The sequence below is a fragment of the Cervus elaphus genome, chromosome 1 (assembly GCF_910594005.1).
Source record: "Cervus elaphus chromosome 1, mCerEla1.1, whole genome shotgun sequence".
Classification (NCBI taxonomy): domain Eukaryota; kingdom Metazoa; phylum Chordata; class Mammalia; order Artiodactyla; family Cervidae; genus Cervus; species Cervus elaphus.
This window is the reverse complement of record NC_057815.1, coordinates 76,482,066-76,497,194: the sequence shown is the minus strand read 5'-3', so window position 1 is coordinate 76,497,194 and position 15,129 is coordinate 76,482,066. Positions and strand designations below refer to the sequence as shown.

Below are 15,129 nucleotides of genomic sequence, written 5' to 3'. Positions count from 1 at the left end.
ATGTTCAGCAGCATCCCTGGCTGCTACTCACTAGATGCCAGTGGCATCCACCTTCCTACTCCCACAGAGTTGTGACAATCACAGATGTCTCTAGATATTGCCAGCTGTCCTCTCCCCCAACACCAACCCCGGGTTCGGGGCAAATCACCTCAGTTAACCACTGCCCTACAGTTCTTCCCAAATCAGATCACTGATGCTGGAGAACAATGATCAGGTCCTTAGCAGTACTTTGGTTCATGTTCTAAGTTATTTGAAGATTAACGAATAAAAGATGTTTTTTAAAAATTATCAGTTGGGAGTTTCTAAAAATTAACACTAGGTTAATTTGAATCAAGTACTCTTGCCTGGAAAATCCCATGGATGGAGGAGTGTGGTTGGCTGCAGTCCATGGGGTCCACAGAATCAGACACGACTGAAGCGACTTAGCAGCAGCAGCAGATCCTCAGAAAATTTTAATAGGCGTGTATATTATTGCCTTGTCCCTCTTAAAAAAAGCTTTATAGAACTATAATTTTAATACCACACTATTGAGTTGAAATGAGAATACACAAGTTTAGAGACTGTCTCTGAAACTTTAGAAACATTACTGTTGAAATTACTAACCATTGCTGATAACCCTTATAGAAAATTCAGTGATGTAAGTTCCTCTCAAATAATAAGCTCCTTTTGTTGCTAGAAAAGTTGGTCTCTTCTGAAAAACTGGGTTTCTTCCTTCTATTGCATAAAGAGAGATATGTAACTAGTTTTATTTTCCCTTTTCGAGTTGGCTGTCAGGAAGCTCAGAGCTAAGATTTATGTTCAATTGCAGTAGCTATTCTCATTCTCTCATTTCTAACATCAGTCCAATCTTTCCTCCACTAGCTCCACTTAACTCTTATCTTTCACCTTTGCTCTAACAGCTTTCTTAAATCCATCTTTTTTATAAAATAAAATTTTAAGCAAGTGGAGTCCTTATCACTTACCATCAAAGCCAGGATGCTTTTGGAAGTAAAGGGAAAATAATAACTAAGCTGGGACAACAGCTTAAACTGAAGCTTCCCTGGGCAAAATCAAAATGTGATGTCACTCTAGAAACACATAATAAATAGATAACAGCAATTACTCCATTCCCAGGGCGGGGATAATTAAAGATAAACATGTGCCCTAAATAGAAAGTCAAAGTTATGTGCTTCTTTCTTATTTATCATGTGTCAATCTGTTGATTAGAGTTTAACATTTATTATCCCTTGGGAAATGTTGTAATTAGCCTCTATATTAGTAGAGGGGAAAAAAGTTTAGGCATTCTTAATCTATTTAATTTCTACCAAAGGGAAGAGGGGGATCCTTCAGATCTGGAACAGTGATCACAATAGAAGTTTCATCTGTTTGTGATTTATGGAGACTTGGAATTAAATGCACTATTGACCAGTATCAGATTTCTAATGACTCTATCTTGTTTTTCCTAAGCAACTTCTCATAAACTTTTATAATATCTTGAGCAGCCAGCTAATACTATGTTCAGGCCTGTTTATAGAACTATTAATAAATGCTGTGTGGTAACTCCAGGAAGACAGTCAAACTGCTTTTTCTCTCCACTGGCTGAAAACAGTTTCCTGCTTATTTTGAAAAAGCATGGGATGACCAACATCTTTGATATATGTTAGATATTCTGCAAAGATCCCAGTGGAACTAAATAAAATTCTAATTTTTATCCTAAAGAGCTCACAATCAAAAAGGAAACACTGTCAATGCCTTGATTGCAGTCTTTCACAAGTGAAAGAGTGAGATATCTATGCAGCCCCAGGTAGTTTGAAAGAAGATAGGAATTTGTTTTTGTGTGAATGCTCAGAATCATGTTATAATTCAAGTTCTTGAGGGCTGATTTGTTTTTTGAAGTCAGCTAATATTCTCCAATTAGACAAATTAAAATTTAATTACTACCATTTAGATTTCTGACCACATGCGAGACACCATGTAGGCACTTTACATGCCTTGTGTTAATCTGTTCTCAAAACAACTCTGTGAGGCAAAGGTATTATTAGCCCCATTTTACAGTTACAAAAATTAAGGCTCAGAGAGAATACAAAAGTCACCCAAAGTCTACAGAAAATAAGTAGCAGAGGAGGATTTAAGCCCCAGCCATCTTATCCTTAAGTCAGATTCTTTATACTAGTCTGTGCCTCCAGAGTAAGAAGCTACTGGTGTAAAAGTGTAGGGCCCACCTCTGAGCCTAGGAAAATGACCAGAGAAGGATAATAGTAACAGCAACATCCATATAGCACACACTCTCTGCCGAGTATTGTTTACATGTATCTCATTTAATTCTCACAACAAACACAAGAGAAAGGCCCACTTTTCAAACGAAGAAAAACATGAGAGCAAATGATGGACCCCAGTGCTTCCAAGAGTATTCCTTTCCACTGTTCGTTCTCATGTTACAGATCACCCTGATAGTTCTGTGCATTGCCTAGCACTTTACAGTTTTCAGATCACTCTGTATACTTTATTTCATTGTTTTCATTATCCTCCTTTTCCAGATAAGGGTACTGAAAAATCAAGACCCTAAGTTATTTCTCCAAGGCCACGGTCATTGGCAGAGACAGGATTTAAGTCCAGGTTTTCTTGTGGCTAGCCTGGGATTCTTTATTCTGGACCTGGCTGCATACCTGAAATGTAACTATAAGGAAGAAGGCAATCCTAAACTTTTCAAGCTGACTTTAGCCTTGAGCTTTCTGTACTGAAAGGAAAGAAGTTGATTTTGAAGCAAAGTTACATATTTCCTGTTCCAGGGCCCAGGTGTAGGGCACAATGATTTCAATTTACTTTAAGGTGGCAACATCCTTGCCTGAGATCAGACTCTTGAGCAAAGGGCTTCCCTTCCTGGCCTTCTCCCCGATCCAGCAAGAACAAAGATTGCTACCTTTTCTTAACTCACACCAATACCAGCCCTAAGTCTAGAACTCATTAGTTCTTCATAGTTAGAAGCAAAAGGCAAAGCAACAGAAAACCAGACTGTATGTTAATATAGATAACAGCCACCATTTATGGAGTGCTTCCTTTGGGCTAAAAAGTTTACACGCTTTATCTCATCTAGTTCTCACAACTTGAATAAGTGCTGTTATTTTTACCTTTGAAAAGGAGAAAGTCAAATTTTTCAGAGTCTCAGTACCTTTCAGTCCCTCAGCTAGGGCTGACAATTTTAATGCAGCTCCACCTAAACAGCTACCCAACCGATTCCGTAAAGTCCAGCCTGGTAGGCAGAGATTTATCTATACCAAGCATTCCAAATCCTTCAGAATCTCCCTGCATCTTGGCAGTAGGGTGGGATACTTACTAAACATGTTAAAACACGGCAGTGTGGGTAGAGGGCAGAATGAAGTGAGCGTGATTTGGTGCTGCCATCCCCAGGCCTCCTCGTTCCTTGTAGCAGTTATCACGATATGAAAGCATCCTTGTAGCTTGTCTGTCATTCCCACTGGAATGTAAGATCCATGGGAGCAAGGCAGACCTTGTCCCCACATTGCTTTGGTCCCAGTCCCTGCTACAATGCCTGTCACGTAAGATGTGCCAATGAATAGTTGCTGCATGGTGAATAAATGAATGGAAATGAAAGGATAAGGATGCCCCTGCTGGAGATAAAGGGAAGACTATTCCCTTTTTCTGGTTGACTCCATGATTTTTAAAAAAAGCTTCAGAGCAATCATTCTAAAAACAAAACAACAACAAAATGCCCTGCTTTGCCAAGGTTTACGGAGAGCCTCGGTTATGGGTTTTTCAAGCCACTGCTCCTTAAACATTTTATCGATTTTTGTCTTGGGTATACCTCTGCTAGGAATTCTGGCAGTTCCCTTCCCTTGCTCCCCCACACCTCTTCTCCCAGACGACCTCTAGTGAACACACATCCTTCTGCTGATCAGCTGCATATCCGGGTTCGCAGACGAAGGCCCAGGTGGCCCTCCACTAATGGCTCATCCGTTATCTGTATGAAGAGCCAGTGCCTTTCTGAGCAGATTTTTTTTTTAAGCTAAACATTCTATAGAAAGCAACGCCTTTTGTTCTTTATCTCTTCTTTCCTTATTCCTGTGCTTCTGATCAAATATATCCTTTAAAAAAACTGTTTACTGAATATTCCAAATGCAAACTGTTCAGATTTTTCCTTTCTGTCACACATTTTGAGCACCACAGTGCTAACAGGCTGCTCTAAAGAATATTCCCTTTGTGCCCTGCCATGGCCCCCATATTCCTTGTTTAACATTTGGATATTTTTACAACATATTCAGTTTGAAAGATAATACTGATACCTCGTTTTATATGAACATTTATACACCAGGACCCTGGCAAGGAACTGACTTCATTGGGATATTTTATGGCTTAATTCATCTGAATGATTTATATCTCGTTTTGTCTAAGTATTTATGCTAATAAATTTAACAGATTCCCCCTTACTGCCTGGTCCTTCGTTTTCTTCAGGGGGTCAAAGTGAGAGGAAAATAAAGCAGCATGTTACTAAAGAAAGAAGGAAGAAATTGGCACAACTGATTTAGAACACAAATAAAATTACAACACAAATAACATCTCTGATTACAGTTAAGGTGGGGCAAGTAAAAAAAAAAAATCCTAGATCCAGATAGATTTCCGTAATTAAGCTATCTCTCAAAGGCAGAATCACAAAGGTGACAGAATATTTAGCAAGCTAATTTACTGAGGAAAGTTTTGTTCCTATATAATTAAATCCAACACTGAGGAAAAACTGACAACTATTAAATCGAGTGCAGTCTGGAGAGGGAAAGGGGATAAGATAAAATCCAATCTATAAAATATATTCCATTATCTTTTATAGGTTAAAAGAAATACTTGGAAAGAATCTTCTAAGATGAGAAGATTTTAAGATTGTGTGAGGATATTTTTTTTTACAGGTGCAGAGTAAGTTCGGGTTTTTTTTTTCCTCTTGGTTTTTTTTCTTTTCCCCATCTTTTTTTTTTTTCCCCTGTTGTTTGCAAAGTTGAATCTGGGGTCAGGAGTTCTAATTGTAACCTCAGACTGGAATTCCAGATGGTGCGCTCAGGACTAGAAGCAACTCTCAGCTCATCAATTTCATAGGCCTGCGTATCTGCTCTGGCCACGGCCCGGCCTCCATCCCCACTGTGGCATTAATGCAGAACAAATTGAGACATATCCTCTATATAATTAGTTCCAGAATTTAAAAAGATTTACGGTATAATAATAGAGGCAGCGCTGCGGAATCCTTTCATTGGGGACTCTCTCGCGGTGGCATCAGAACAGACGGGTAACCCCGACCGCTTTAGACACTGCGAGCCGGGGGTGGGGGAAAGGGGAGTTTTGCTCTGCGCACCTCGTAGTGCGCACGGGTCTTGGGACCCCAAACCAACTGAGTCTGAACCGTAGATGGGAGATTGGCCAAAAAGTCCAGTTAATTTTCAAATGAACAGAGGAGGCCGGGGGGTAGACAATAACAAAAGCCCTTCTCTTACTTTTCTTTTTTTCAATTTAGATAAATGAAGCTGGGATTTCCACCGCCTGCTCGGGGATGGAAACCAGCCTAAGCGCCTGCCGAGGCCCAGGGTAGGCAGTCTGCTAAGAGCTGGAGTCGGCGGGGAGGAGAGGAGCAGCGGTCAGACGCGTGGAGCTCGGGCACTGGCCTCTGCGCGAGGCGCTAAATCGAGCGCTGGTTCCTTCCCGGCAGCCCACCACTCCTTTTTGCTGTCTGCGGCCCCGGGCGCGGGCAGGCGGCCCCAGCCTTTGACAGATCGCAGCGCCTTGGTGTGTTTATTCAGTTGTCGGCGGCCGCGGGGGTGACGCCCGGAGCGCGGCTCCGGAGTACGGTCTGGTCCCTGGGGCCGCGGCTACAGGGCCAGGCTGGGCGCTTGGTCAGATCCAGTTGACGGCGCCGGGGTCAGAGTGGGGGTGGGGGTGGGGGTGGGGGTGGGGGTGGGGGTGGGGGTGGGGGTTAGAGGACCTCCCTCCCCCTCCCACTCAGCCTCGATTTTAAAATCTTGTAATAATTAAGCCCCTTCCAGGCCAGGATGAACTTTACCAATGACACCAAAGCCACGTAGGTTTCCAGCATCTCCCTTCCTCCTTTCCTTTACTCCCCATTTCATTAGCTCTAAAGAGGCCGAAGGTGGTGGGTTAAGCCCTGAGAGGAACCTGGGTTCCTTGGTTTTGCCACTCATTTGTTCAATGTCCTTGGACAATAATAACAAAAAACTAACTTTCATCGAGGACATAGGCCAACACTATCTTCTGTCTACTCCTGAAGACCTCTTGAGGGTGGGTACTAATAACTCATTATTTCATGTGACCACTAAGGAAACTGAGGCTCCCAGCGGCTACAGACCGCGTCTGTGGTCCTCCAGCTGCTGGTTACCTGGTGGGGAGCTGCGATCCCTTTCTCTGGCCACCCATCCCTTGCACTTAACCACTGCACGCCACAGCTGCCTCTCCACCCTCTGCCTGGGCCTCAGTTTCCTTTTCTGCGGAACGAGGAGTTGAATTTCTAGCTCTGTCAATCGGTGGTTCAGACCACATCCTCTGCCAGAGGTCTCCTCGCTATATGGGGGGTGGGAAGGTGAGTGAGAGAAAGGAGTAGCCAGGTCTCCGCAGCCCCCAGATCCCTGGGACCTTGGGCGGGTCTCGAGCTGCCGGAGATGCCGCCGATCGCCCTACCTGCTGGGGCGGGCAGAGGTTGGACCTTTCCGACCAGACTGTCTGCCCGGCTAAGGGCGCGGGGGAACCGCAGAGCGCCCGCCGATAACGTTGTCTAGCGGAGGGAGACGTGGAGAGCTGAGGGACCGGATGGGCGCGGTAGTTTGCGGGTTTCCCGGGGTTGGCTCCGGGGCGCCTGGGCTCAGGGCACGGACGCGGGCGAGACCGAGGGACCTTCGAAGATCTCATCTCGGGGGAGGCTGCGGCTTCGGAGGCACAGCACTTATTTCTCTGCGCTGTGGATTGCAGGGGACTCCTCCCACCGCTTCGGACTACAAGGTCGGGGCGAGGGGGTACCCCAGAGTCGAAATGGGGATCGCATCACTGCTTTTCCCTCTCTCAAGAATTTTCAGGCAACAAGTAGAGTCCTAAATTTCCTAGCCCCCCTCCCCTTCCTCTCACCCCACCCCCAAGCAAAAACTGTTTTTCCCCCTTAAAGTCAGAATTAAGCGCCCTTGCTCTCTCTAGGATTCAAAACCACAAAAGGTCACAGTCAAGCCACCCTCCTCCAAATACCCCCAATAAACTGCAAAGAAGGATAAAAAAGAAATAGTCTCAAGCTTTCCCGTTTAGAGGTGGAAATCCCTGTCTTTTCCTAAATGGCTTGCTTTCCCTCACAGCGCTTGAGAAAAAACTACTTCGAAGTATAAATAAGAGTGAAGGGTGTGAGACAGGGGTTTGGGGCATCCTAGAGGGCAACTTGGCCTGAGAATTCTGAGAGGCCTTTCTCCATCAAAAAGACTAAAAGCCCATGTCCTCTGCCCAGCGATGGAGCCCCGCGCAGGCTTACAGATGCGGCATGCGGGAGAGGAGTGGGCGGCCCACAACGAGTGTGGGCGAGAAGGAGCTGGCCTCCAGAGCCTTTTCACTTCTTTAAAAAGAAGAGAAAGAAAAAACTTCTGAGCGCAAACTTCGAAAAGTCAGGCACCAAAGTCGCGCAGAGAGGTGTCCATCACTGCGAACGTGGTCCAGTCATCAAATGGGTAGCGCCTGTTTCCGACCTTTGCCCTCAAGGCTTCCTTCGCCTCCAGGACGAGCGACCTCCAGAGGGACCTGTAGTTAGCGTGTAGGTGCCGCACACGCTGCGGGGCCGCACCCAGAACTCCTGGCTTTTACTTAGTGCAAATTAATTAAAACCAAAGCTCCTTGTGAGTAAATCAAGGCTTTAAAAACGCCCAGCTTCTTTATAAAACAACAACCTTGATTGTTGCTTCACATGGACTTGGCTGAAAATCTTCGGGCCCCATCCGCGGCCAGCCTCGTGTCAGAGGCCAGGCGGCACCCGGCCGCTTCCCGCCCGGCGCTCCTGGCAGTCCCAGGCTGCGCCGTCGCCGCTGCCTCCTGGGCGTTTCCACGCGCTCTGAAGCGCACTCCCATCCAGGTTCCCGGCGCTTCTAGCCTAGGATCTCTTTTCCGACAGAAGCCGACTATTTTAGAAAAACCAACAAAAACTAAACAAAACCTCAAACACCTGTTCTGGAGCGCGGGACTCCCAAAGAATGACTAGATAGAGCCAGGAACCTGACTTGGCTGCGCCAGGCACTGGAAGCTCCCAACGGTAGGAACCCTGCCTTGGGCCGCTTGAGGTTCTCCTCCGTCCCCTTAACCTGGCTTGTGCCTCTTGGGCAGTCACCGCGCATCCAGAGTGGTACTCCCGACTGGAATGAGCGGAGGCAGAGCTCAGCAGGAGCGGCTCCGGGAGCCAATCTCACCTCCAAGGACTTCGTATCCAAACCTTCCTCACCCCCTACCCTCCACACTCGGCGCCAGGATTCTCCGACGGGAATCTGGGCATTTCCCTAAGGGTTTTCTTTCCTCCCAAACTAGCCGCCATTCTGTTTTGCCGGCTTCACCGTCGAAGAGTTAGATACTCCTCACTAGAAAGGGAGATGAGGTGTCGCTGGCACCGATTTCAGGTACGCGGAAACCGCCCTTCTCTGGGCGCAAACCTCACCATGTCACCAGTCAATGGAATTACGCTCCGTTTATTACAGTTCATGCAACCTCCAGGTCACCCACCTACGCCTGAGTCTGGCCTCTGGAATCCACAAAAAGCCACCCCACTCCCTAGTGACTCTGAGATTATGACCACCAGTCCAGTCTGACGGCTCTAGAAGCAAGAGCCGGACTCGCGGGCGCAAAGCAAGGAATCCGCCTTTTTGAAGTCCAGGAAAGTTCTCTGCAGCTATTCCGAAGTTCCCGCCCTCGTGGAGCCCCCTGCCCCTCCCTCCAACCCGCCCTCCCCGATTAACAACCCCATCCCCACCCTCACCACACAGGGATGCAGGGGGGACATTCCCTGCTCACCTGGAGCGGCTCGCCAGTGCCCCGAGGCGCCCACACTCGCGAAGGCCGAGAAGGGGAGGTGGGGGGGAGGCCTGTGTCCCACAGGCCAGCGGAGAGCGCGTGGCGGTAGGAGAGGAGGGTGTCTCCGAGAGGGACGCTCCCTCTGGCCCGCCCCCCACCCCCACTGCGCGGACGCCCCCAAGGAGTCGCGCGCCCTGCCTGGATCCGCTAGGGCTGCGGTGTGAATGGAGCCGCCGAGACTCCTGACTCCTCCTCCTCCCCCGCCGCCGGCCCCTCTTATTTGAGCTTTGAGAAGCTGGGGGCAGCCAGGCAGCTGGGGTAAGGATTTCAAGGCAGCGCCCACACCCGGGGGCTCTCGCAACTCGACCGCCTATCCGCTCCCCCCTTCCCGCCCTCCCTCCCACTCATTTACTCACCCACCCACCCAGAGCCCGGACGGCAGCCCAGGAGCCGGGGCCCCGCCGCCTCCTCGCCGCGATCCTGGACTTCCTCCTGCGGCAAGAGCCGGCGTCCACGTGTGCCCCGGAGCCGGCGTCTTCGCACACGCTCCGGCCCGCGCCTGGGTGCCTTCAGCAGCCCCAGCTGCCGGGGTTCCGGGGTCCGGAAGGCATCTGGGCCAAGTTAGGCGCGGCGGAGTCGAGCGCCGAGCGTCTGCAAAGCCGGAGGGGCCGCGGAGCGTCCGGGGTTGAGCCACAGCAGATGGGCTCCGACGTGCGGGACCTGAACGCGCTGCTGCCGGCCGTACCCTCGCTGGGCGGCGGCGGCGGTTGCGCCCTGCCCGTGAGCGGCGCGGCGCAGTGGGCGCCGGTGCTGGACTTTGCGCCCCCGGGCGCCTCGGCTTACGGGTCCTTGGGCGGTCCTGCGCCGCCGCCGGCTCCGCCGCCACCCCCACCGCCGCCGCCGCCTCACTCCTTCATCAAACAGGAACCGAGCTGGGGAGGCGCGGAGCCGCACGAGGAGCAGTGCTTGAGCGCCTTCACCGTCCACTTCTCGGGCCAGTTTACCGGCACGGCTGGAGCTTGTCGCTACGGACCCTTCGGTCCTCCTCCGCCCAGCCAGGCGTCGTCCGGCCAGGCCAGGATGTTCCCCAACGCGCCCTACCTGCCCAGCTGCCTCGAGAGCCAGCCCGCTATTCGCAACCAGGGTAAGCGGGCTGGGGAGCGCCCCCTACACGCGGGGCGGTGGCGGCTGGGTTGTGACCGCGCGCGGGCACTCCCCGGTCCTACCCCTTCCCTGACCACAGCTCTTACCCGGTCGTCTCCCCAAGGACTGTAAGGGTAGAGGAAGCCGCAGCTGGGGTAGACAGGAGGCCCAGGGAAAGGAGGAAGTCCACGGCGTGGGTTCCTGACATCCTCCAGGGCGGGGAACCGGGGAACCGGACCCTTCGCTTGAGCCGGGAGGTCATCTGGGGCCCTTGGACCCCAGGAAATTATCAGGCTACTCCTGATAAAAATGGGAACCGGGAACCGGTGCAATGCCTGGCTCTGACTCGGGAAGAGGTTTTGTCGCTTAAGGCACCACCAAACGTCTGCAAGCATTGGCGTTTTAAGACCCAGGATTCAGAGTGGGACCAGCGCGTGGTGAGCAGCCCTTGCTGCGTCTACCCGCCAAAAATGCCAGGAGCTCCTCTGGCCCTAATAGAGGGACCATAAGTACCTTGGACCCCTAGAATGAGTAAATGAATGAGCTGGAGACAAAATAGTGGATTTCCTGGATCCATGTCCCCGTTTGCGTTTGGCTCCAGTGTATACTAGTGTGGAAGTGGATAGCTCCTGGGTACCAGCTCAGGTGTGGCCACGCTGGCTCCAGGGCTGGAGAACCCCGTTTATCCGATTCCAAACCGCGACGCGGTCCTACCAGGCGGTGAAATGAGGCCAGAGCGCCGGCTTCCTTCCAGTCCGCCTCAGGCGCCTCCTCGTCGTTGAACCCGGGTCGTAGCTGGAGAAAGATTTTTGCAAGACTTGAAAGTTAAAACAAAGAGAGGTTTATTTTCCGTTTTCAGTCCCCGTACAGCAAGGGACACAGCCGTGGTTTTCTCATCTTGAGCCGTCGCCCGCTTTTTCTCAGGGACCAAAGCAGAATCAATCACGCCGAACTTCTGCATTTTATTTTGTTTATTAGACTTAAGCGCTGTTGTGAACCTAAACCAATGGTGGTTGATTCAATGTTTTAGGAAATGCTTTAAAAACGCAGGGGCGGATGCTTTTCCTAGAGCAAACATTCGCTCGGGCCTAGGACTAGTCTGTTTCTGGAATGCGTGGGTTGGGAGCAGAAGAGTGCGTACTGTTTGCAGGAGGTGCTGGGGTGCCCAAGGAGTGCGGAAGAAGGGCGGTGTTCTTCCCGCCTTCGCGCGCAAGTTCTAAACGCGTATCGTCATATGCGCGACCCCATTCACACCCAGCCGAGAGCACCTGGCCCGCCAGAAGCCCTAGCGAAATCGAAACCACCCTCCTCTCTTCGTTCGGGGAATCTGGGATCCATGTCCTCTGGAAAACCTCAAACCCACCCATGAGGTCCCTCCAGTCTAAATCTTTCATAAAGGAAAACTAGTGTTGGAACTCAAGGAGTATTGGAACAGTTCAGTGACGATTGCAGATTCTTGTTCTCTGATCGTTCCACCTCTAATTAGCACGTTGGTGTTACCTTTGGTAAATCTCCAGATCTCAGTTTCTCTATCTTGTAAGAAAGCCCAGATGCCCAACCTGATGTCTGACTCTGGTTTGAAGTTCTATGCCACAGAAGTCCGCCCCCCGCCCCCAACCCGAGTTCTAAACACAGAAGGCCGCAGCCACCTAAACTTGGTTGGACCTAAAAGGGCAAGACTGGCAGGCAGGTGTATGAGGTGAGTGAGTCTCTGTTTGGTAGTGTGCTATTTGAAGACACCTTAGAAACCATTTGACAAAGTACCCCGTGTGCAAATACCATTATCATTTTGAGTCCCTCTAGGTTCTATAGGGTTTTTGGAACTAGGACTCTGTGGCTTTGGTTGGATCCATGTGTCCAAACTTTTACAGGGTCATCTGATGCCCAGAATTCCATCAACTCAAGTCTCAAGGTTGAGACTGTGGGCTTCCTAGCCAGCCCGCACTACACATAAGGGGAAAAAAATCTCAATTTCTCTCTAGAGGATAGGTCTGAGATGTCAAAGAGAAAAGGGACTTGGGAGCTGGGGACCACGACTAATAATAGGTAAAGGAACCTCCCCCCCCCCTCCCAACATCCTGGGGAATTACTCAGTAGAGAGGCCACAGCCTGTAAGCTGGTTCCTATCTTTAGGCTTAGGTTTTCTCTTGTGATAAAAACATAAGGGGTCACGCTTGCCCAGTCTCTGTGAGTCACTTGGCAGCTGGGAGCTGGGATGGGATATCAGAAGCCACTCGTGGCTCAGCCCTGGTGTTGGCAACCAGATTGGGCCCTGAGATTTCAGATTTATTCTCTTGATTTCTGGGCTTCCTGCAGCTCCCCCAGGAATGTGGAGTCTTGGCGGGAGGCTTGAGTTGGGGAAAGCAAGGGCAAGAGTTCCTTCCCCACAGCCCATCAGCTGGCCAAGGCCAGTTCCAGGGGAGAGGAGTCAAGATTCTGGATCCCAGTCTCCAGGCAGGGCAGCCTGCAATGGCTCAGGGGAGGAGACAATGGGTGGCACTCTTGCATCTCCCCCCACTCCAAGGTATCATACCTCTGTTGGTTTTTTTTCCGAGTTTCTTAAATATTATACCCGGTATTCTAATCTTGCTTCTAAATACTCATTCAGGAAACATTTATTGAGCACTTATTCTGTGCCAGGCACTGGAAACTGAATGTTAAGACAGAATGTCTCAGCCTTTGCAAGACCCTCACAGCCTGATACTGGAGGAAATCTAGACTCTAAGAGATAAGGTGTCCAGGAGATCTCTCTCTGGCAAAACTTGGGCTCAAACCCAGACCATTCTAGGCTATTTCAACCTCCGTTTCTAGGGATCTTGGCCCCCCTGTTGAGATGGATTTCCTCTTCACTGCTGGACGGCACCGAACCCACTGTAGTCTGTGTGTGACTGGTGGGGGATTTGTCAGAAGGGGGAGGACTTGCATTCCCAAACTAAGTGCGAAGATTGGGAAGGGAAAAGGAAGACTGCTTGAGAGTCTGAGCGATTTCCCCAGCCTTTCCGGCGCGCAGAATCCTATCCCTGGAGGATACCTGGTTATCACCCGACCACCTAGTGTCACACCGGGACACCAGCACAGCCCTAGTGCCAAGGGCGCCCCCTTCGGGTCGCTTTGGAGAGGGTATTTCGTTGCGAAATAGCTTTCCCCGTACGCTGCCAGTGCCGCGGCTGCGGAGTCATCATTTTCAACCCTTGGGACCACTTTCCTGATTGAGCCCGCTGTCCCCTCCACCCGTCAGCTCCCACGGGGCCCTGGCCCGGCCAGGCTGTTCTGTTCCCGGACTCCTCCGCTGCGGCGGGCGGGGGAGAGAAGCGCAAAGCGGGTGTCGCTGCTCCACGCGGTCAAGGTTGCACTGCTTTGCCCGGCCGAGAGGAACCGTGGGAAAGGCGCTACCTTGGCCGCTGGAGCCTCTCTCTCTAAGGGTTGTAACAATACAAGGAATCTTTGAACACGCTGTCCCCTTTGGCCGGCAGCTGTCCCTCCCCCGGCCCCCGCCTCCGCGCTCTCAGAGCTCGGCTCAGTGCAAGGCCCCGGGACCACGCGCTCTAATCAGTGCCGCATCCGATAAGCTTCTAATTTAAAGGGCCTTCTCCCCTCCTCTATGAGGGCGCTTTAACCGAGGTGCACCCTCTCTCCGGGGAGGGGGGCCTTGGGAGCCTCGTGGGGCGCGGAGTCGAGGCGATCCGCGCAGGAGCGGCCTCCCGCAACGGTGGCGGGGCCGCCTCCCGGGACAGCACGATGCTCCGGCCGCCGGCTCAGGAATGGAGAAGGCTCCGTCTAGAGACGACTTTTTTGTCGCTCCTGTTTCTCCTCTTTATTTAAAAATCAGTTCTTTGAAAATTCGGCCTCCCCCTTGCAAAACTGGGCGCTCCGAGCCAAATTTCGCTTGTCAGCGGATTGGTAGGCCTCAAACACAGCGCGGCCTCCGTTCCCAGAAGGAAGTGCCTGGAAGCGCCAGCGTGCTCACCCTGACAGCTAGCGGGCCGGCGGTTATCTTTGCCCACTTAGCAGGCCAGAAATAGAGGCCTCCGGGGTCATGCAAATTGCTAAAGCTGGTGGCTTCTTAAGTTGTCAACCTGTGGCGCCAATTGGTACGACAGACTCGTAAAATTCGTTTATTAAGACCTACTCCAACCCTCCCTTCCACTCAAAACAGACCACATTCCCCGAAGTGGACTGTAAAGCTTGGTTTTTGTTTTTGTTTTTGTTTGGGGGGGGGGGCTTTTAAAAGACGTGGGTATTACCTTTCACTGTTCAATCTAAGTCTTCAGGGACGTTTGTTGTAGAGCCCTGATTATGCCTGGGGCAAGAGTGGGAGAATGGGGGTTGTTTGACTCACCCCACTCCCAAGAATTGAGGAGGGGGGGTGGTTGGAGGCTCAGCTCAGTGCAAGAGGCGGGGCCCAGCGAGGGCGGGGTAGGGGGACTGGGTTCAGCCCAGTGGCCCTGCAGGGAGCCGATGTGAGCTTCTGGACTAATATGATTCCTCACTTGACCAGGACCTCAGTCCAGAGACTACGGAGCCTGCGCACAGGAAGGGACTCGATCATTGGGTTCAGGACTCAGAACTGATCTTTATCTTAGCTGGAGGATGCTTTTTTCCCCAGAGGTAGCTACAGTTTTGCAGAAGCCAGTGGGGTAAATGTTTCAAGTACTTTGGTGACAGTAATCACAGAAGGAGACTACGTTTTTTCAACCACCAACACGTGTCCCCCCCCCCCCCCGCCCCCCGCGTCGGAGAGCTGGGGAAGAAGGCCGCGACATTGCCTTCGGTTTCCCGGTAGGGAAACTGAGGCATTGATCCTCGTGCGTACCGTGTAGGGAAAGGGAGGTACACTCTCAGGCACACTCTGAAACAAACAGGTTTCCCGGCCCGGGACGCAAGGAAGTCGGCCCCTGCAGTGATGGTTACAGTCCGATCCGCAGGGCTGATCCGAGGAAGGACGGAGTAAGGCGCAGGGTCGAGGCCCGCGGC

General features: G+C 51.1%; 1 protein-coding gene across 7 annotated transcripts in view; it reads left to right on the top strand.

Moving 5' to 3' along the window:
* Window positions 1–9,415: 9,415 nt before the first annotated feature.
* The window catches only part of WT1 (WT1 transcription factor), a 48,098-nt gene continuing 42,384 nt past the window's right edge, over window positions 9,416–15,129 (top strand). For 3 of the 7 annotated variants that reach the window (XM_043908799.1, XM_043908785.1, XM_043908777.1), the window contains exon 1: window positions 9,416–10,156. In XM_043908799.1, the coding sequence (XP_043764734.1) occupies window positions 9,712–10,156 (445 nt within the window). In that variant the 5' untranslated portion in view covers window positions 9,416–9,711. Of the gene's footprint in view, window positions 10,157–13,745; window positions 14,247–14,743; window positions 14,764–14,999; window positions 15,103–15,129 lie in introns of those variants that run through there. The other 4 variants (XM_043908792.1, XM_043908813.1, XM_043908826.1 and 1 more) reach the window with 4 other exon arrangements.